At 45.2% G+C, this 23,384-nt stretch overlaps 1 protein-coding gene across 1 annotated transcript in view; it reads right to left on the reverse strand.

Moving 5' to 3' along the window:
- Nucleotides 1–1,344: 1,344 nt before the first annotated feature.
- SVOP (SV2 related protein) overlaps nt 1,345–23,384 on the reverse strand; it is a 52,150-nt gene continuing 30,110 nt past the window's right edge. Inside the window, exons 7-16 of the mRNA XM_027865165.1 lie at nt 21,570–21,633; nt 19,387–19,512; nt 15,653–15,781; nt 14,784–14,857; nt 11,822–11,898; nt 6,071–6,178; nt 4,517–4,628; nt 2,884–2,965; nt 2,531–2,620; nt 1,345–1,551 (exon numbers count right to left, since the gene is read on the reverse strand). Of these exons, the coding sequence (XP_027720966.1) occupies nt 1,345–1,551; nt 2,531–2,620; nt 2,884–2,965; nt 4,517–4,628; nt 6,071–6,178; nt 11,822–11,898; nt 14,784–14,857; nt 15,653–15,781; nt 19,387–19,512; nt 21,570–21,633 (1,069 nt within the window). The remainder of the gene's footprint in view (nt 1,552–2,530; nt 2,621–2,883; nt 2,966–4,516; nt 4,629–6,070; nt 6,179–11,821; nt 11,899–14,783; nt 14,858–15,652; nt 15,782–19,386; nt 19,513–21,569; nt 21,634–23,384) is intronic.

A 23,384-nucleotide genomic window follows, 5' to 3' on the forward strand; every position in this document is an offset into this window, starting at 1 on the left:
CTCTCCCCGCTGACATCTCATGTTCTGTCCACCAAAGAGGGCCACCATTCCCCCCAGGAGGCATGAGTGGCACCCCAGACCACCCCTGGGATGGTGATGTCATGAGCATTGGCAAGGGATGGCAGCAAAGAAACTAGAGCTGAGGGACGAGGACCTGAAAACTCAGCATCCCCAACCGCAGCTTTGGAAAAATACTGAGATGTGTGTGGGCACATGTTCTGATTTCTCTGTACATCTGTCCAGGCTCAAAATCTGAATCCCCCATCATGGCTGGTGCTTAATAAAGAGAGGCCATTCAAGTGGGCCTTTTCCTTCTCCCACCTTTTACCCCCATAGAAGAGCCAGCAATTCAAGATACTGGGCCCCCAAATTGCCTTTCCAGGGGGTAGAAAGGAGGTTACCAGCCCAGTCCCTCCTGGCCCTCTCCAGGAACCAGAAGCAAGAGCCCTCCTTCCGTCCCTCCTTTCTGTCCTGATGTCCCAGCCCAGCTGGAGGCAGTTGTGAGAGGTGGCTATCCGATAGGAAGGATCCCTGATCCCCGTCCAGTGAGAAAGGGTCGATGCTGGGAACAAGCCTGGGTACAATGGACAAAAACACACCTGCCCCCATGCAGTGTGGATATGGGAGTTGGGGGAGGGGCAGGGTCCTGACCTGAAGGTCAGCAATGGTGATACCACCTGGTGGTATGATTGGGCAGTGAGCAATGCCAGGAGAGCTCTGAGCAGAGAGAACGCTGACTCTTTCCCATTCCCAGTTTCAGAAGCACTACTTGGACCTGAACAAAGGGTTGGGAGGTTGTGTAGTCCCCAAGTGCTTTGGATTGACCTTCCTCTGCAAGCCCAGACCATCTATAATGCCCAGGAGAATTGCCACTGAGCTGGGGACTCAGGACCCAACTGGCTGCTTGATGGCAGAGGCTGACCCATCAGAGTCCCCTTCTTTGCTAAATGTGTCGTGGAGTTGGGTCACCTCCATGGACCTTTCGGCTTTTGGCTCTCCCGTCGTCGAACACCTGGATCTGAATGGCATCTGGTTGGCTCATGACGTCACTGGACCTTTGGAGCTTGGCAGTGGGCCAAGCGAGAATGACAGGCTACTAACAAACCTCACCCCACTATCACACAGACAGAGCAACCCCCAGAACAAATGCATCCCCTGCCATCCCCGAGGTGGTGCTGGATGAATATGAGTGAACGGTATTAAAGACACAAATTCCTTTCGGTCCAAATCCACAGGTCTGGAACTTTGACCCATGACGTTGGCAGTGACAGCCTGATCCCGCTGGGAATCACCCCCACCTCCTCCCTCTCGGTCTTCCCCGACATCTAGCCTCTCTAGCCGCCATCACTCTTGTGATCCAGAATTTGACCTGGTCACACCCATGTTGTGGGAGCCTTTTCCCACCATCTCCTGACCCCACTCCCGGTGGCTGGACTCCTGAAGACCACGGCCTTTGGTTTCAATTGGCAGAAAGCAGGAGGCGAGGGCAGCTAAGAGGCAGCAGCCACTGTATACCACCAGAGTCAAGTAAACAGACGATTCCAACATCACCTGCAGAGTGAGAGATACAAGATGCTGGTGACAAATCATTTTGGGAGTTGGGCCTTTATGGACACTGATCCCCTAAATCTAGATGTCATGTTTTTCTGCTCAAAGCTCTTTTCCGTATGTGGTCTGAGAGGCAGTCTGGTATAAAAAGAGCATTAGGTTTGGAATGAGAGGACCCGAGTTTGAATCCTGACCCTAGCACTTACAACTTTTATGACCTTGGCCCCATCATTTCATCTTTTGTCTTTAAAAATGGATTTGAGTTCTCATGGTTTTTTAAAACCTGCTTCTTCTTTCACAACTGTGACTAATATGGAAATATTTTTCACTTGACAGTCCATATATCAACTGGATCAAACTGCCTACCATTTTCAGAAGAGATGGAGGGAGAAAACTTTAGAACTCTAAATCTTGTAAAAATGAATGCTAAAAATTTTCTTGGCATGTAATTGGGGAAAAAACAAAATACTATTCATTCTTTAAAAAATATTTATTTGTTTGTTTTAGTTATCAACATTCACTTTTATAAAGTTTTGAGTTTTACATTTTCTCCCCCTCCCTGCCCTCCCCCCTCCTCAACTCAGCATGCAGTCTGATATAGGCTATACATGTACAATCATATCAAACATATTTCCACATTAGTCATGTTGGAAAGACGAATTAGAACCAAAGGAAAAAATGAGAAAGAAAAAAATTAAAAAGAAATTAAAAACCAAAAAATAGTATGCTTCAATCTGCATTCAGATTCCACAGTTCTTTCTCTGGATGTGGATAGCATTTCCCATCATGTAAAATACTATTTTATAGAAGTGGATTTGAGGGTGCATTTCATGAAGCCTGGTCTAGGCATGAAAAAAATAATATCAAGAGCTCTGCCTGGCATTCTCATGAGGACAGACTTGCTTAAGAGTAAGGGCCTGCCATTGCTGTCCCATCCCCCACCCTCTGACTTCTTCTCTTTCCCGCCCATGATATCACCTACCTGAGCAATAAATGGAGTGATGAGGGCACCCACTCTTGCCATGCCACTACAGGTGCCCAGTCCCAGGGCCCGGGTAGCTGTGGGGTAAACCTGAGAAAGAGAGGAGCCAGATGTTAAGCTCTCATCCAGGGGATCTTATCTATTTTAAGGTCACAGACCCCTTTGGTAGTCTGGTGAAGGCCAGGAACCCCTCTTTGTAATAATACTTTTCAATGGATAAAATAAAAAACATGGGACTACAGAGGAAACCTATTGCATTGAAATACAGTTATTGTCTCTCCGTGCCCAGCGTCAGCCAGCCCCCACACCCTCTGCTCACCAAAGCTGCCCCCTTCTCACCCAGACCCTCCTACCTCTGGAGTGTAAACGTAGGCAGCCTGAAATCCTCCTGAAATGAAAGCCCTTGAGATGAACAGAAGCACGGTGAGGACACTTCTAGGCGAAGAAAAGAGAAAGATGCTTGGCCAAGAGTTGGTTTGGCAGGGAAACGTTTTTCATCAACACTCTGGAAACCAGCAACAGTGCCCTATGTATTCTAGGTCCATCTCCCATCCGCCAAGGCCTGCCCTGGTAGTCCTCACTATTTCACAAAGAACAAGGATGGGAGGGGGTAACCCTTGGGGTGAGCAGAGGGAGAAGGAGAGGTGGTGGATGGTCTCCAAGTCAAGGAGATTGAATGCTGACCCTGGAGTCAAGAAGCACTAAGTTGGAGTCTCACCTCTGACGCTTATCACCTAACTTCTCTGATACTCCCTTGGAAAATGAGAGGGCTGGACTTGTGGTCTTGTGAGTGTTGGACATGGAGTTTGGAAGAGCAGAGTTCAAATTCCACCACTGATAATAACTGTGTGACCCTAACTGAGTCATGTAATCCTCTGAAACTCAGCTTCCTCATCTGTAAAATGGGGCAGTAGTTCCTGTGCCACCAATCTCACAGGGTCATTGCAAGGCTCAAATGAGATAATGTATGGGAAGCACTCTGAATATTTGAAAGCATTATGTAAATAATGTTAGTTATATTAAATTAACATCAACATCATCACTGTCTTCAAGTATCCCAAGTAATACCAGAGTGTGCTTAGTTGGGGAGATTGAGCAGCCGGGGGGGGATGTGAGGGAGGCAACCAGGGGCCTCACAGGGTGCGCAGGGCAGGAAGCTCAAATAACTGGCAATGGGCATAATACGTGTGTGAAAACCAGGAGGTATCTGCAAGCCTCATCAATCAATCAACAAGTATTTAAGTATCTACTGTGTGCCAAAAACAGAACTAGGAATACAAAGAATAACTCGGTCCCTGCCCTCGTTCTAAATGGGGAGAAAACTGGCACTTATAGAGGTACATAGAAAAGAAACACAATTTTGGGAGTGGGCAGGGAGGGTGTCAGGGAAGACCTCACGTAGGAGACGATGTCTGAGCTAGTCTGAAGGCCTGAGAGCCTTCTCTCTGAAATCATCCCCAATTTCCCCTGCACATATCTTGTATGTACCTAGCGTGTTTGCATGTTGTCTCTCTCATTAGACTGGGAGTGTCTGGAAAGCAAATTGCCTTTTGCCTTTTTTTGTATCCACAGCACGTTAGCACGGTGCCTGGCACATAGTTGGGGCTGAATAAACGCTAATCCATTAACTGAGTAAATAAAGCCTTTACCTTTCTCATCAACCTTAAGACATAATCATGACAATAATAACTGCCATTTCTATGCACTTTTAGGTTTTCAGAGTTCTTTATATGTGTTATTCTATTTGAGCCTCACTATAACCCTGTGAGTCATCCTCTATGGGTATTATCGCTCCCATTTTACAGATGGAGAAATTGAGGCTCAGAGAACCACCTACCCATGGTCACAAGCCTAGGAAGCATCAGAGGCCGGATATGGATATGGAGTTGAACAATTTATCCATTATACCATACACGCCTTTCCCAACCTGGTGGCCAGGAGATAGGATGGTTGGCCCTCTACCCCATTATCCATTCTTGACCCTACCTTCCAACGCAGATGAGTAACAGGAGACTACAGAAGGAGAAGACGAAAAAGGAGAGGGCCATTGTTTTCTTTCGGCCTAGACGATCGATGATCCACAGAGTCACAAGGATGCCTGGAGAGAGAGGAATAGCATTAGCCTGAGGCCTGACAAACTGGGGTTGGGGGAGGTGTTGGGGGACCAGGGAAGATAATCAGTGGCTCTTCCCAGCCCTTGATTGGCTGTAGCTGGGGACATCAAAAGCACCATTTCATGGATGCCAGATTTATAGAGTCCATCCTGGTCTCCTTAGCTAATTCCATAGCCTAATTGGGGAGGTAAAGTCAGAAGGAGCTATGGAAGATCCCCAGTCAGGACCATACCAGTCTCCCAGCTCAGAACAAGGCATGTAAGCGGTCACTATAAAAAGGCTGTAGCTTTTGGGGAGACAGGTTGAGTCATACAAAAAATTCCCTTCCCACACTCCTGCCATTTTCTCTCCTGATCTAGTACTGACCTCAAGGCCAGAAACAGCCCCTGAACCTGGTTTTCCACTTATCAAAGTCCCTTGGATTTCAATGCTCTGCAGACAGCAAGATAACAACCCAGCATGGTTTGTGCTCTTCCCGATTTGGGGCACCTCCACATCTGCTCCCAGAAGGGGAATGCCCTCTACCCTCCTGAGTTTTTGCTCAATCACTTGCTGATGATGGATCTAAGTCTGGTATGGCAGAACATTGAATTTCCACGTAGCCCACGTTTGAAACACCTTTCACAGACACTAGAGATATCATTACTATGTCTTTAAGAGTCAAAAGTAATGTTGAAAGCAGTTTTACTAGATCTTTGCTTGGCTAATCAGTCACGCCCCTTGTTAACTCTTTCCTTTTCAGTATTTCTCACCCTTTTTCTTTCCCCAAATTCTTGTGGATGGAGCTCCTGCTAAAAGACTGTAGCTTAGACTTGGTGAACAAGTTCTAGAGTTTTCCTTCCTTATTGTTTTGTATCCACGTTCTTCTGCACTAATCACAGTCTAATCCTGAACCAAGATTCTGATTCAAAAGTTCTCAACATCCACCCATGTCCCCTGGATGGTAGCAGCATCTGACCCCCTTCTTCTGAATTACGCATCTCCCTTCATTCTGGTGCATGCTTCTTTTCTTGTTGTTCAGTCATTCAGTTGTGTCTGATTCTTTGTGACCCCGTAGACCATACTGTCCATAGGATTTTCTTGGCAAAGACATTGGAGTGGTTTGCCATTTCCTTCTCCAGTGTATTGAGGCAAATAGGGGTTAGGTGCCCAGGGTCTCACAGCTAGTAAGTGTCTAAGACCAGATTTGAACTTAGGTTCAAGGCCTGGTATTCTGTCCACCGCACCACCTGGCATTAGCACAGATAAATGAGAGGTAAATGAGCTCACGTCTGCTCCAGGTGTGGGAGTAGTCCCAGCACAGCTCAGCCAGATAGTGGCCCTCTGTCTCTGGCTAGGCCCCCTGTCTCTGGCTAGGCCCCCTGTCTCTGGCTAGGCCCCCTGTCTCTGGCTAGGCCCCCTCTCTATAAGCAGGTGGGTCACTTACCAGGAAACTCTGATAAAGTGGTCAAGAGCAGGTCCATGTAATCCTCCTCAGTCAGGTACTCACAAGCCAGGCTACACTTGGCCTTCACAGCTTTCCTTCTGCTGGACACTGGGGCAGGAGGAAGGGAGAGAGGAGGAAAAGTAACATTTAAATGCTTCAGCTAGGACTTTTCAGGACTACCTACTCTCTTTGTTTTCCAATCAATAACAATGAATGACATTTTGTTAATAATAACTTAGTAACATTTAGATAACATTTCAAGGTTTACAAAGCCCATTATAAATATTATTTCATTATATAAATATTATAAATATTATTTCACAACAACCCTGGTATGTAGGTCATTATTATCCCCATTTTATTGATGAGGAAACTGAGGCAGAGGTTAAGTGACTTGCTCAGGGTCACATAGCTAGTAAGTTTCTGAGGTCAGATTTGAACTGAGGTTTTCCTGACTCCAAGCCTAGTACTCTATCCACTGTGACACCTAGCAGCCTGATAGATGTCACCATGTCAAATACTTATAATCTCCAAACTACTCTCAATTAAAAAAAACCTTCCAAAATATAGAAACCTAACAGAGATGGAAACCATGTGGGAATCAGACTAAGGGGAAGCTAGGTAGTATACTGGATAGATCACCAGACCTGGAGTCAGGAAGACCTGAGTTCAAATCTGGCTTCAGACACTAGCTATGTGACCCTGGGCAAGTCACTTAACCTGGTTTGCCTCAGTTTCCTCATCTGTAAAATGAGCTGGAGAAGGAAATGGCAAACCAGTATCTTTCCCAAGAAAACTCCAAATGGGGTCATGAAGAGTTGGGCATGACTGAAAATGACTGACAACAATAACAAAGATGATCGAAACCATGTGGGAACCAGACAAAGAACACGCTGTCTCCATCACCCTGTCCAGCAGTCCAGGTCTCCCAAGGATACTTACAGAAGAAGAGCTTATATTCTCACAGTTTTATTAAATTACAAAAACAGTCATTCGTACACTTTTGGTTAATTTGTTTCATTTGACTCTGAGGATTTGTTACAAAGACTTTATACATTTCTTTCCTCATAAGAGGGTTAATGGAAGGGTGATGGCAAGTAGGAAGCAGTCAGTCAACCTATATTTATTAAGTATCTATTACATGCATATCTATTACACTCTGTCAAACACTGGGGATACAAAGAAAGGTAAAAAATGACACCTGCCCTCAGGGAGCTTACAATCTAATGAAGGAGGTAACAAGCAAAGAATTGTGTACAATCAAGATATATACAGGACAAATAGGAAGAAACAATATTGGGAAGACACTGACATTAAGAGGAATTGGGAAAGGCTTCATCTTTTTATTTTTGTTTTGAAAAACTTTTTAAAATTACCAAGCATTTGTTTCCTCTCCTTCCAATTCCCTCCTTCACCCCAACTGGAAAAAAGAAAGTAAGAGAAAGGAAGACATAGGATGTTGGTGCTGTTCAATCATTTTCAGTCATGTCTGACTCTTCGTGATCCCATTTGGGATTTTCTTGGCAAAGATACTGGAGTAATTTGCCATTTCTTTCTCCAGATCATTTTTACAGATGAGGAAACTGAGGCAATCAGGGCAAAGTGACTTGTCCAGGGTCACACAGCTAGTAAGTGTCTGAGGCCAGATTTGAACTCAGGAAGATGAGTCTTCCTGACTCTAGGCCCTACGCTCTATGCACTATGGCGCCACCTAGCTGTCCATCCTGGAAGCATAGTCAACCAAAACCAATTCCTACATCAGCCATGCCCAAACATGGTTCTCATTGTACACATTGGTCCTTAACCTCCGTCCTGAGGTGAGGAATTTCTTCACTATTGGTCTGCTGAAATCAGGGCTGGTCATCGTGTTTATCAGAGTTAATTGTTTGTTTTTCCAATATTGATGTTATAGTAGAAATTGTGTTTTTTGGGTTTTTTGTTTTTGTTTTTAACACAGAAAAATAGAGAGAAGGACAGTTTTGGATGCTACCTCTTGAACTTACTATTTATGTCAAAAGAAAACGCAAGCTGCACATCATAGCAGAGAGCTGTGGGTTTGTGTACAGTACTTCCTATTCTGCAATGAAGAAAGAATGGCCTATTTTACTGGGTGTTTGTTAAGTCCACAATAAAAATAAGATGGAAAATGCAAACAAAGGCAGTCACCCTATCCTTCACAAAAGTCCTTGGAACATTAAACATAAAAGAAAAATAGCAGGAGGGCCAACGGCAGCAGGACTATTTCTACCTGAACTCTATAAAACAAGATGAGATGCTGGAAATAATGACGATAATGAGAATCGCTCAATTTGTCTAGAGCTTTAAGGCTGCAAAAGCACTTGATGTATACTGTCTTTTTGATTAATCCAGCAAGCCCTTAGCAAGCTCCTAGTCCTTATGCCAGGCCAGCTAGGCGTTGTTATAGTCACAGAGCACTGGGCTTGGAATCAGGAAGACTTCTTTATCTTCATGAGTTCAAATCCAGCCTCAGACACTGGCTAGCTGTGTGACCCGGGGCAAGTCACTTCATTCTGTTTGACTCAGTTTCCTCAACTCTAAAATGAGCTGGAGAAGGAAATAGCAAACCACTCTACTATCTTTGTCAAGAAAACCCCACACGGGGTCACAAAGAGTCTGACAAGGTTGAAATGGCTCAACAGCAACAAAAAGTCCTTATGCCGAGCAAAGTGCTCGGCACTAGGGATACTGAGAGAAAAGTAAGACAAGAGGGTAGCGCCTACCCTCAAGGAGGTTGATTTCTATTGTATGTAGAAACATGTATATAGAAAAGTAATAACAGATAAGTTATATAGTACCTACTACGTGCCAGGCACTGTACTAAGCACGTTATAATTATCTCATTTGATCCTCACAACCACCTTGAAAGGTAGGTGTTATTATTATCCCCATTTAACAGATGGGGAAATTAAGGCAAATAGTGTTTAAGTGACTTGGCCAGAGTCACACAGCTACAAAATGTCTTCAGCCGCATTTGAATTCAGGTCTTCCTGCCTGCAGGCGCCACCCTTTATCCACTGTACCACCTAACTCTCTCATTATAGTAAACATAAATAGAAGGAAATACAAAGTCTATATAATGTTACTACATAGCAGTCTTGGAGGGAAGGTAGGTTGGGAAACACTAACCACTGGGACTTGAACCTTAATTTTTAATTTCTGCCTCTGTCACTTAATTTCTGTGTGACTTTGTCCAAATCACTTTCTATTTAAAAAACATGGTGTGTATTATCACATATATTAACCACAATATGTAGTATATGATGTATTTATATATAAATATCACATGTATATTGAAATATATAATAACTATACAAAATATATAAATAGGTGATGTATTTATATATAAGTATATATTTATGTGTAATAATACCCTCTCAGTCTCAGCTTCTGCGCCTATAAGGTGACCGGATTCTGGTTTTTGAGGTCCCTTCTAGTCCCAGATCTATGCTCTACAGTGTGGACAGGCCTTTCCTAGAAAGGGGCACCTGAGCTGCCCCCTGAAGGGAGGTGGGGTGTCCAAGAAGCAGAGGGGCTGCCCAGGCCCACCCTGTCCAAGGGTCGGCGACTGCCCGTCTAGGCCAGCAGATGCATTATGTTCTGACATTCCCCGAGAAGCTGGATAGAGCAGGTCCAGAGGAGGCTGCCAAGAGACCCCCCCCCCCAGTCCTTCGGGCATCACCTAAGCCCTGGACGTGACTCTGCCAGGCTCTACTCTTCTTCTTCTTCCCTGTCCCCAGGTGGGTTTTGCTCCTGCTACCTCCACTGTCTCTGGAATTACCACTGTCTACCCACTGACTTGCCAGCGCTAACAAGTGCCCATTCCCCATTAATAAGGCCTCCTGCAAGGTCTCTTGGAGTTATCTCTTCTTGGCAGAATCCAAACAAATCAGGTGGACGGGCAACAGGTGAAGCCAGGGCCATAGGTACCGTTCATCCAGGGGCCACTGGTCAGAGCTGAGATTTAGTAGATGCCTTCCCTACTGCAGCTCCATGAACAGAAGGCAGGCAGCCTTGCTCTCTTCCACCATCCTTCCTTGGCCATGGAATCACACCCTCCAACGGCAAGCACCTCTGCACCCCCTCCCCCAGGTCATGGACTCTTGTTCTAAACAGTGATTCCTCAGCCAGGCAAGCTGCCCCATGCTCTGTAATGAAGTCTCAGAGGCAGGGGCTTGGGGGGGGGGGCAACAATAAGGCCTAGTGAGAAAACTGCTCACATTCTGCTTGATCCATAAATTTCTGTCCAAGGCTGAGACTAGGCCTGATACCCTGATGAGCAGGGGGCTGTGATGAAGGACTCAGAGGCAAGGCCTAGGGGGGCTTAGTTTCGAGCCTCAACAGCTGAGGACTCTACTTTCCCCTTAGACCTCTGAGCGCCGACCAAGCCTGGAAGGAAGGCCTTCAGCTGCTGTGCCTTTGGGAACAGGATGTTCTGTCCCCACCAGGGCAGGGGTCAGAAGAGTCTCCCTCCCTGCCATGGTCAAGGCAAGGCCAGTGCCCTCCAGACAGTGTAAGTAGTGACCTTGGACAGCCATGAGCAAAGCAGGAAGGCATGGGGAGAAGGACACTGGATCTCCAGTTCTTAAAGAGTCTGGGTTCAAATCCCACCTTGGCCATTTAATAATGTGTGACCCTGGGCACATCACTGAGTCTTGCGGGACCTCTTTCTTCATCTATAAAATGAGGCAGTTGGTGCCTGGATGCCCTCTGACTTCACTGTTCTCATCAGGGACACTGCTATCCACCAAGTCCCTCATATCCATGTATTTAATTATATTTGTACAGGTTGTGCATCCTGTCCCTTCCTCCTTCCTAACACTCTTCCCCCCAACAAGAAGCAACCAGGTGTAGTGGGTAGAGATTTGTCTTTGGAGTCAAAGTACCACCTCTGGTCTGACTGTGACCTTGGGCAAGTCATTTTCTAAACAATTCTCTAAAAGCCCAAGTTATGAAGAGGATGTTGACCTGCATTGGTAGAGGTATTTTTTCACCTGGGAATTCCCTATACCAATGAGATCACAGGCCCAGCTCTTATCCTCTCTCCCTATCCTCCCTCTACCCCAGCCCCCTCATCAATACAATGTAAGTTCCTTGAATTGAGGCTTGAACTAAGGTGGATTTGTGTGAGAGAAGAGAAGGCGATGGATGTGAGAGAATACATCCTTCTCTCTGAGTCAGTTTTTCCATCTGTAAAATAGTTGAACTAAATGATATCTATGGTCTTTACTAGCTCTATGATCTAAGGTCCCTCCCAGCTCTGACATTTTCTAAGGCCCTTCCCGGTCCTGACATTCCCTGTTCTGAGGGCCCTCCCAGCTCTGACATTCTCTGTTCTGAGGGCCCTCCCAGTCTGACATTCCCTGTACTGAGGGCTCTCCCAGTCTGACATTCCCTGTTCTGAGGGCCCTCCCAGCTCTGACATTCTCTGTTCTGAGGGCCCTCCCAGTCTGACATTCCCTGTTCTGAGAGCTCTCCCAGTGGGACATTCCCTGTACTGAGGGCTCTCCCAGCTCTGATATTTCCTGTTCTGAGGGCCCTCCCAGCTCTGACATTCCCTGTACTGTGGGCCCTCCCAGCTCTGAGATTCCCTGTTCTGAGGGCTCTCCCAGCTCTGATATTTCTTGTTCTAAGGCCCCTCCCAGTTCTGATATTCCCTGTTCTAAGGACCCTCCCAACCCTGAGATTCTACTAATCTCTGGAAAATAAAAAGAAAAAAGCGTTACTACTTACTGTTGCAGACATCTCCTTCTTGAAAGAACTCTGTAGTTAGCAAAACTAATCCATAGTATGAAAATGCATTGGAGAACCTGTCAGGGAGCAAAAGAGAATGGTTGATTCCTGTGATGAAGCTTGCTGATGAAGGCTACTCACCCCTCCCTTCATCCACACACTATCACTATTTCCTTGCACAACCCACCTGCCAGGGACCCATGACTTCTCAGGGCACCAGGGGCCGATTGTATTAATGTGGCAGTTCTAAGTCGTTATGTGCAGGCAAGGACTTAAAGTGAACCAGAGACACAGAGGGGAAGACTGCTCTCAATGACAGAAAACATTATTCAGGGCTATCCATATGGAATCAAAAGCTTTCTTTTGTTCAAGCTCCCTGTGGGCAGAGATTGTTTTATTTTTATCGCTATATTCCCAGCTAGCAAAGTTCCTGGCCCATAGGTACACAGAAGCAACATAATATAAATATTGTGTAACAATACTATATAACAATATATGCTTATTGATTGATACATGGATGGAAACATAATGTCAGCACTAGAAAGAACGTTAGAGATCATTTAGCCCAATGGTCTCATTTTACAGGTGAGGAAATTGAAGTCTTGGAAGGGGCTTGCCTGGAGTCACACATTCTATGTCCCTATTAAATATTCCCATTTCTACAAAATCATCTACAATGACCCTTCACCACTGACGATGACAAATTCTGTTTGGTACACATTTAACACGACATTTTCATGCATTGAAATTCGTCTCCTCTTCCCACCCTTCCTCCGCCCCACACATTTTATCTGTCAAAATAGCCTCTCTCGGGTAGAGACTACATCTTCTGTTTTTCATTTATCACCCTGACTCCACACTATGGTGGTCTCTACTACCAGAGTATAACTAGGGCAGGGCAAATGAATCTTTCCCCTAGGGTGCTGAATATAGAGGGTATGCCCAGCATATATAGATGTGTTCAAGCATGTCACAGGCTGTCACGTAGACTTATTCTGAGCAATGGGTGGAGGTTGCCAACAGTCAAATTTCCTCCCAATGTTAGGAAAAACTTAACACTTAAAACTATATAAAAGCAAAAAAAAATTTTTTTGAGGCAAACGGGGTTAATTGACTTGCCCAGGGTCACACAGCTTGTAAGTGTCTGAGGCTGGATTTGAACTCAGGTCCTGTGCTCTATCTACTGCACCACCTCACTGCTCCCAGAATGGGCTCTCTAGGAAGGGAGCAGGCTTCCCTTCACTGGAGGTCTTCAAGCGGAGGCTGGCTGACTACATGTCTGGGATATGACAGAACGGATTCTTGGTCACGTGCAAACCGGGTTAGATGGGCTCTGAAGCCCCATTCCACTGAGAGAATCTGATTTTTTTGAATCTTAGATCTAGAGCTGGAAGCCACATAGTCTAACACCTCATTTTACAAATGAGGAAACTGAGGCCCAAAAGGTTAAATGACTCGCCCAGTGTCACACAGGTAAACATTAGAGGTGAGATTCCAGTGTTCTTTCCACAAACTCCCTCATCATGTAAAAATAGCAGAGCTTAGTGCCTAGTTTGTGAGAAATAGTTACAATAAGATATAATCAGAAGGTAGAGTGGGCTGTCCTCCTTCCCATTCTCCTCCCACTCAGCTCCCCCAGAAGTGGCTCATACTTTAGACATTTATAAGCTGTGTGACCTTGTATAGGTCACTTAACCTCTGTCTGCCTCAGTTTCTTCAATTGGAAAATGAGGATGATAATCATAGCACTTATCCTCCGGGGTTGTTGTATGGATCTAACGAGATATTTGTAAAGCACTTAGCCCAATATGGCACTTAGTAGGCCCTATATAGATGCTTTCTGTTATGATTAATATGAATGATTGAATACATGAATTAAACTGTCCATTACTCAGGGGCTGACCATTCATTGGCTTTTTTTTTTTTGGCTAGGCAATGGGGTTAAGTGACTTGCCCAGGGTCACATAGCTAGTAAGTGTTATGTATCTGAGGCTGGATTTGAACTGAGGTCCTCCTGAATCCAGGGCTGGTGCTCTAACCACCTAGCTGCCCCCATTCATTGGCTTCTTTAAGGTGCCAACCTCTTCTCCCTCTTGTTGCTCATTTCACAGGTAATTAGCACCTTTCCCAGAGAGTGAGCAAGGAAGAGCAAAGGTGATTAATAAGTGATAAGGAGAAGCAACGATATTTTTTTTGTTATGTGTGAATAACTCTGTTTCAAGGTTTGGTGAGAGAGGAAGCATGAAGGAAAGGGCGAAAGTGAAACATTGGGATTAAGAAAGGAGGATAGATTTCTATCTGGAAGGCACCATGAAGGTGATCTAATCCAATCCCTTCACTTTACAGATGAGGAAAAAGGCCCAGAGCACTTAAAGGCCTTTACAGGGTTACAAGGCACACAAGTATCACAGAATCTCAGAGTTGGAAGGAACCGCAGACATCATCTAGTCCAATCCATACTTGGTCAAAAATTCCTTTTCCAATATTCAAGACATGGAGTACAATGGCCCCAAGTGGAATTCAACATCAGCCTCTAAATTCAGTGCTTCCTACTATAAATGGAGGATTTGTTTTCTCCCAGCAAATTTCCCTACTGATTCAAATATTCAACACTGAGGAATTAGAGATTTAGAGCTGGAAGGGACCTGAGAAGCTGTTGAGTCCAATCCCTACATTTTACAAATGAGGAAACTGAGGCACAGACTTGCCCAAAGCCACATAGGTAGCTGGAGGCAGGTTTGGGACTGGTCCATTGTTCTTTCCTCTATACCAACCTATCTCCCTAGTGCATTGGCTATTTACTGACACCTAAGGAAATGAGAACACTACGGCAGCCTGGGAATTGCTAATAAGACTGTCTTCAAGACACATGGAAGTCTTTTGTGCCACATGGTCAATGGAATACATTTGCAGAAACATGGAACATGTGTGGGGAAAAACACTGGTACAGAAAATCTCTTACCATATAAACCACAGCAATAAAGTTGTCCACCTAAACTGGGGTGTGAAAAGATCCCTAAATTTGCCCCGGTCTTCCTGTTTCAAAACAAAGACAAATTTGGTTTACATTTCTCAAACTCAAAATAAGGTTGCTATCTGAACAGAGAATAGGTTTATTGTTTAAAATCAGTGGGAGTGGACAAGTTCATGGAGAAAATGTCCCTAGCTTAGCCTTTGTCACTTTAAATTATTTTTCAGTCTTGAACAACTCTTTGTGACTCAGTTTGGGAGAGATACTGGTGTGGTTTACCATATCCTTCTCCAGCTCATTTTACAGATGAGGAAACTAAGGCAAATAAGGGTTAAGTGACTTGCCCGGGGTTACACAGCCAGTAAGCGTCTGAGACCAGATTTGAATTTAGGAAGATGTCTTCCTGATTCCAGACCTGATGCTCCATCTACTACACCACCTATGGTATAAATAAATATTCAGTCCACAGGATCCCCTTTGTCCTCCAAAACTTCAAATTCTGCACTGGGCAGCACAGGTAGCAAGGATTGACTCTCACTTGTCCTATAATCTTGAGACACATGGGACAAAACAAGCTTTTTCCTCCAGGGAGCCTGGAAAATTGAATCATGAAAATGATTCTGAGATAACAGGATCATAAATTTAGAGTGAGAATGTACTTTTGCTAATCATTTTACAAATGAAGAAACTGAGGCCTGGAGAGGTTCTATAACTTTCCTGAGTCACATAGGTAGTAAATAGCAGAACAGGGATTTGAACCCAGGTCCTTAAGACTCCCAAACCAGCTCTCTTTCCACTCCCACATGCCCAATCCCCATCAGCTGCAGCACACTCTGAACCAGCTCATTCAGGGCACTGACCTGTCTGGAAATGATCAATTTTCCCAGGGGCATTGGTGCACCATTCTCTGTTGCAATCCTCTTCAAGGTGGCGATGGCCTTTTCCTGGTTCCCAGATAGCACATCATACCTTGCACTCTCAGGAAGCCACTGGGAAGGCAGAGAAGATCAAACCCAAAGCAGAGGCAGGGGGAGGCTGGGCACTGACTCCCAGCTGAGCCACAATATGTGGGGCTGGTGTTTGAGATCAAGGTCAATCCCAGCCAACCACCAACATGCCCCTGAAAGTCCTTCTAGATGCTCTTTTTTTTTGTAGTGAGGCAATTGGAGTTAAGTGACTTGCCTAGGGTCACACAACTAGTAAATATCATGTGTCTAAGGGCCGGATTTGAACTCAGGTCCTCCTGACTCCAGGGCTAGTGCTCTAACCACTGCACCACCTAGCTGCCCCTCAGATGCTCTTTTGACATGGAAGTTTCCTAAGGGCAGAGACTGATTCCTTTTTATCTTTGCATTTATAGAGCATTGCATGGTACCTGGCACCTAGGAAATGCTTTATTTGAGTTTGGATGCCTGACTACCAAGGAAAAATGCCAAGTAGAGTACATCCTGAGCTAAAACTTTGGCTACACTACATAAAGTATGACTATGTGAGTCAAGAAACTTGTGATGGTTGGGGGAGTGGAGTGTGTTGATAAGATCTGAAGCATTAGAGAGAAGCTAGTACATTCATTTATACTTCTATCGTCAAGGTGAATCATTTGTTTTTGCCAAAGATGCTCTATTTGTCAAAGATGCTCTATTTATTAATGCTATCAGTAAATGATAATATTTGGCTTTCCAATCAATCAATCAATCAATAAACGTTTATTAAGTGCCTATGGGGTGCCAGCCATTGTGTCAAGCACCAGGGATACAAAAAGAGGCAAAAGACTGTCCCTGCCTTCAAGGAGCTTACAATCTAACCCATTTCCCCAAAGTTCAATAGTCTCTGCCTTCAAGGAGCTTACAATTTAATGGATTTCTTCAGAGTTTGAATCTTGGATCTTCTAGGATATCTTCATAGCATACAGAGCACCCCATTTTATAGACAAAGTCCCCAAGTGGTTGGGTAATTTGCTCAAGGTTCTAGAAGTAGGAAGTCACAGAACCAAGATGCAAAATCAGGTCTGCTGATTTCAAATAAATCCCCCGACTTTCCACTCCACCGAAGTCTGGACAAGGATCCAGGATCAACCAATGCATTTATTATCATTTAAAACTTGATATTTGCATAGCCCTTTGAGGTATATAAACAGGTTTGTACATACTGTCTCCTCTGAGCCTCACAACAGCCCAGTGAGGTAGATCCTTAGAGGTATTATCATCCCTATTTTATAGGATCAAAGCACCTGGTCTTCCTTAAACCGACCGTTGATTACTCTTCACAATAAAAATAAAAAACGGTTTCTTTGATTTGCTAATAATTCTTTCCAGTTCTGGACAGGACTCAGTTTGAGTATACTGAGTAGAGACTTTCTCTCTTTCTCTCTCTCTCTCTCTCCCTCTGTGTGTGTGTGTGTGTGTGTGTGTGTGTGTGTGTGTGTGTGTGTGTGATATGCTTATTCCTACTGCAGACAATTCCTGAAAAATGACACATAGCTAGGAGCAACCGAACAGCAGAGTAAATATAGCACCCAGATAATGGTTCCTGTCACATCTAGTCCAGAAGGAAGGCGTGGGCTCTCAAATAACATGGCTTTGGGAGTCTCTAAGCCACACACCAAATGGGATTGTCATGGGAGATCCATCTCAGAATGCCAGGTGCAAGCCTCGCTTGTTCTAAGAAGTACAATCTATGTGTCTGCCCTGAGTGTACCACAACCCACGCTATTCATCAACAAATGAGGAGTCCTGGACTCAGATGCCCATGCTTTTAAAAGCTCATAGAGGTCCTGCCTTGGACTGATGATGATGTATGGTGGGAGCTGTGACTAAGGCAAGGAGATCAGACTGTTAGCCCTGAGCGATGAGCTTGGGGTGGAGAGGAGGGGGAGGGAGAGGCAGGAGGTGCTGAATTTAAAAGGCTCTATCCTCACTGGCAGTCCTGTAGCATAGAAACAATAGAATTTAGCTCAGCACGACTAATTCCTTAAAATAGGAAGCTGCCAGATGGCTTGCTGGCGTGAGCTCTTCCCTTCCCCCACTTTTTCCCATCCCCCTCCCCAGAGGGTGAGTTTAGCCAGTGTGGTTTGTGGTAATTGCCCCAGGTGCAAAAATTCCCAGTTCTGCCTCAGATGTCTCATTAGGAGGGTGTCTTTTGACCACAATTCCAATGATGTTGTAAGAATCATCATGTAATCTGAGATTCTGGCTCAGAATCTGAGTGAGCGACTGAGATGACCATGTTTTTGCCTTTCTTGGTATCCCCAGCCCTTAGCAAGTGATTGGAATATAGTAGGTGCTTAATTAATGTTTGCTGCCTGCCTGCCTACAGGCAGGACAGATACTCTGTTATCGGGAAGGCAGGTATCCAATGGGGATTTGTTTCTGTTGAGTTTTCCCTTTAACTCTGCCAAGAAATTAATACCTACCCAGGAGTTTTTCATTTGTAAGAGGTTTGGCGGATGAAAGTGAACGCTTGTAGATAGACTTAGTGGCATTTCAACAGAAAATACTGCAGCCTTTCAGCCAAACGCCAAAGCAATTTACAAATCAAGGGGCTGGATTTCTGTCTGATCTTCAGCCAGTAAGTGGAGCTGGTGCAGAGGGATGTATGAGGTGGAAGGAGAAGGAAAACATCAGGCCAATCTGGACCCCTGAGCTTCCAGTCTCTATTACTCAGTGCTCAGGACATAGAATGTCAGAACTGGGAGGAGCCTCAGCACAGAGAATGTCAGAGCTGGGAGGGGCCTTAGAACAGAGAATGTCAGAGCTGGGAGGGGCCTTAGAACAGAGAATGTCAGAGCTGGGAGGAGCCTTAGAACATGGAATGTCAGAGCTGGGAGGAGGCGTAGAACATGGAATGTCAGAGCCTTTACATTTCTTTGTATAGCAAGGACCCAGTACAGTAACTGGCATGTAATAGGTGCTTAATAAATGCTCATTGACTTGACTGAGAGCTCGGGGGAGGGGTGGACCTTAGAAGATATGACATAGAACAATACAGTTGAATAGATAGACATCGGTCCAACTTCCTTGTTTTACAGAAGTGCAGGGAGGACATGTGACTTGACTAGGTCCTGGCGCCCCACACATACACTTCTACCTCCCCCACCCCAGGGCTCTTTCTATGGCACGGCACTTCCTTTGTGATGCGGGCTCAGGAGGTCCTCATGCACTCAGCCAGCCCACTTTCTCCCTCTGCAGAGGATATCAAGAAAAGTTGGGTGGGCTCAGAAAGGGACCTGCAGACTTATATGAATGGAAACAGAGTAAAGTGGGCAGAACTAAGGGATGATGTATCCACTGACAACAATATTGCAAAGACAAATGACTTGGAGAGACTTGGGAACTTTAACCATAGTAAGAACCAACTGCGATTCCAGGTGATGAAACTTACTGCCCACTTCCTGAAACAGAAATGAAGGACTCTTTTTTTATGGACATGGCCAATTCAGGGATTCGTTTTGCTCGACTATATGGGTTTGTGGTGGGGATTTTGTTTTTCTTTCTTTCTCAAGTTGGGAGGGAGAAATAGGAGGGACCAAAGGTGGATTTTAGTTGACTGGAAAAAAAATTAAATTAAAAAAAAACAAACCCAAAAAGGTACCTACAAAGCACAAGACAGCAAACAGGAGCAGCGGCACAGCAGAAAGGATGAGCAGCCAACGCCATCCCAGGCTGGGCATAACAAACACGGCCAGGACGACCTCAAACACTGTCCCAATGGCCCAGAACACCTGCCACAGGAGAATGGAAATCAGAGGTAAGTAGAAGGCTGCATGGTCAGAATGAACAAGAAAGGAGGAATGAATGGGCCAGGCGACAACAGCTGCTATCTGTACTCCCTCAACCTCCCTTTTTTGCCTTGTGACAAGGTAGAGAGGACTTTAAACCCGTAGTTGTCCTTAGCCCCAGTTTATAGATGAGATAACTGAGGCCCAGAAAAGTGGTAGGATCATAAAGTTAGGGCTGGGAGGGACTTTAGAGGTCATGTAGTTCAGCTTCCTTCATTTTACAAATTCGGAAACTGAGACTCACTGAGGTTAAGAGACTTGTGTTAGTTCACACAGGTAGTAAGCAGCTGAGCTTGGATTTGAACCCAGGTCCTGGGACTCTGATTTTAGCCTCCTTTTCTTTATTCCACTGTGAGGAGACTTGCTTATAATCACATGGCTAGCAAATGTTGGAGGACTTATTTGAATTCTGGTCTTCCTGACCCCAAGTCTAGGACTCTACCCACTGTACCACACTAGTTAATGGGGTCAGCGTGGACCAGCATGGTGAGTTTGGACAGGTGGACAGGACAACCTGCTCAGTGTGGACAGCAGTGTGGGAAGATGGTCACCGGGGACAGGCTGACTACTAGTGTGGGACCGGGCGGTCAGTGTGCTGAGGACGGTCAGGGAAGATAAGGTCAGTGGAGACGGGAAAGTCAGCTAGTTGGGATGGCCAAAATGAAGAGGACAGCCATTGTGGTCAGGATGTCAGTGTGTCAGGAGGGACAATATGGGCAGCACAGTGCAGTCAGTGTTACCTAATTAGGTACCAGGCAGAAGTTGTCCCTAGGTTTTCTTCCTGAAGCTGTTATGGGAGCACATGAATAAATGAGGGGCATAGGGAAAGAGAAGAAGAGCTCAGCAGCTCATTGGATAGATCACTGGGCCTGGAGTGAGGAAGACCTGAGTTCAAATTCAGCCTCAGATACTTCCTAGCTGTGTGACCCTGGGCAAGTCATTTAACCTCTGATTGCCTCAGTTCCTCCACTGTTTAAAAAAAAAAGAGCTAGAGAAGGAAATAGCAAATGATTCTAGTATCTTTTACTAAACAACTCCAAATAGGCTCATGAAAAGTAGGATATAACCGAAAAATGACTGAACATAGGGAAGGGAACCCCTTCCTCCATTTCTCAGCAACATTGGGCCTGAGATCATCCCAATGGGGTCTGGAAGGAGTGTTCCAAGATGACAGCTAACTCTCTTGTTAGCAATAGGCCTGCAGCAAAGATAACCAAGTGTGAAACGTTGGCTCTGAATATAAAATTGGAAGGGGGAAAAAGGAGTGGAAAGGAGCATAGGCCTTGGAGCTCATCCAATCCTACATCCTCATTTTACAGATAAGTAAACTAAGGCACAAAACATTAAATAACTCATTCATGAACCCAAAGCCTTGGAGTTGGAAGGATCTGAGAAAGCTCCTCAACCAACTTCTCATGTTAGAGATGAGTAAACTAAGGACAGAGAGAGGAATTAACTTAATTGAGGTCACATCGTTTATAAGTGGCAGAGCAGGATTCGAACTCAGATCCTCTTACTCCAAACCCAGTGCTTTTTACCAATGCCCCCATGGCTCCCAGACACCTCTGTTTTCTAGGACTACTCAGCACTGTCCTTCTCAGAACCGCTACTTCCTCATAAGATCAATCAATGCAGAACTGGAGGAGACCTCGGAAGCCATCTAAGTCAAATTTAACAGAGGAAGAAACCGAGGCCCCAAGAGGTGAAGTGATTTTACCCAGTCACACTAGTTATAAGAATCCTTTTACAACCCAAATAATTGATAATTTGTAAATTTGGAATAATTAGCGGAGTTTTCTTATAACCCATTGATCTCCAGTCCACATTCCTTCCCTTCCTCTCACTCTACATGCTGGGATGTCACTAGGCTCAGGAAAGACTGCTCCTGGGGCTGGAGAGATGGAGTGAGGTGATAAGAGGAGAAGGATCTGGGGGCCTGAAGATGATTGCTAAGTGTTCAGCATTCTCCTCTGCTGGGGTTCGGGACTGCAGCTCCATACCTCTATCAGCAAGATGCATTTGGCTCTGGCCTTCATCGGGAGGAACTCAGCATACAAGGTTACCCTGTGGAAAACAAAATCAGAAAAAGATGGATTAATGTTAGATAGGAGGAAGTACCAATCAAATTGATTGGCTTGGCACCCCTATGACTCCTCAGACCACAGGATCCTTCCCTGGCCACCTCTCTCTTCTATGTGTTTCCTGCTCCTGTTAAATTGCAAATTCCTTGAGGACAGGGACAGCCTTGTGTTTATATGGGTACCCATAGTTTAGCATGGTGCCTGGCACATAGAAAGTACTTAATGACTTTTTTCTTTATTCGTTCATTCATTCATTCATTCATTCATTCAAGTGAGAGTTAAGATCATGAAGGACCCATAGTCTAGAAGGGACAATAAAATTCAAAGATATGGATTATTTGGGGCAGCCAGGTAGCACAGTGGATAGAGCACCAGTCCTGGAGTCAGGAGGACTTGACTTCAAATCCAGCCTCAGGCACTTGTCACTTACTAGCTGTGTGACCCTGGGCAAGTCACTTAACCTGTTAGCATTCTAAGCAACTCTCTAAATTGCAGAGGAGGTGCTAACCTGTATTGGTAGAGGGAGTTTTCTCACACGAGAGTGCCCCATGCCAGTGAAATCACAGATCCAACCTCTTTCCCTCCATCTCCATTTTGTAGATATTTATATAACAGGAGACTAGCCAACAGGCTCAGTTCTTCTGAGCGGGTGTAGCACACCCTTCTTGAAGTCCACATGCAGACTTGAGTGTGCACAGATATTATTTTCAGTCTGTTTACCTTGGCCCTTTGATTGCAGATCCCAAACCCAGGCTGCATTCAGAAAGCCTTCACCAGCCTTTGGAGTTAGACAGATGCACTGTACACCTCTGGGTGAGGAGAGGCCTAGGACCCTCCCCCTCTGGGGCTGATGGGGCCCATCAGTATTGGCTTCTAGACTTCACCTCTTATTGATCATTTTTTACTGCTCATAGGGGAAGAAGTATGAGAAAAGGCCATGACCCTCTGAGCTTTGCAAGGTCGGAGTGGCGAGCCCCCAGGGGCCTGGAAGCCAGAATCCATGACAGGGTTTTTGGCCAGCCAAACCTGGTCTAACAACCTGGCTCAGCAGCGGACAGGCCCAGAAGCCAAGATGCTCAGCCTCATAAACAAAGGAACAAATTGTGTTGAGAAATGAACTTGGCAGAGCCAACGCATTGTTGAAATAGATTCCAATTTAAGCCCACTCTTCCTTGGTACCAAAATGGTACAGGGAAGAACTGGTCTAGGGCTCTGGGAGAATATGTCTGCACCTGGATTCTTGAGTAACTGAGAAATCTCCTCAATAAATATCTTTGTGTAAAAGCTACCTGTTGTTAATTGGTTAAATGACGCTGGGTTCGAATTGCTAGTGTTGCTATTGGTGAGAACACACCAGAAGAGCAACCCCCAATGCCTCAGGGCCTTGAGGGGACCTGGCAGGCCCCCTGAGGCACTCAGCCTCATCAGAGAGGATGAGGGAGGGTAGCTAAGGGGCTCAGAGAACGTGGTGCCCTTCACTAACATCCTTCCTGATAGAATGGAAGCCTCCTGAGGGCAGAGACTCTTGTATCCTCAGTACCTAGTACTGGGCCTGGCTAATACACGCTTGTTGACTGAGTACATGATTTTACATATGTGAAGATCTAGACAAAAGATCTAGTATTCCCTGGGGCAAAACCTTGGGTGGGGTTGTGAGCCAAAGAGAATGAGACACACATACATGCATACACACATGTATACACACATACATATGCACACATGCACATATATACA

Source organism: Vombatus ursinus, unplaced genomic scaffold, assembly GCF_900497805.2.
Source record: "Vombatus ursinus unplaced genomic scaffold, bare-nosed wombat genome assembly UNPS02001287.1, whole genome shotgun sequence".
NCBI classification, from domain to species: domain Eukaryota; kingdom Metazoa; phylum Chordata; class Mammalia; order Diprotodontia; family Vombatidae; genus Vombatus; species Vombatus ursinus.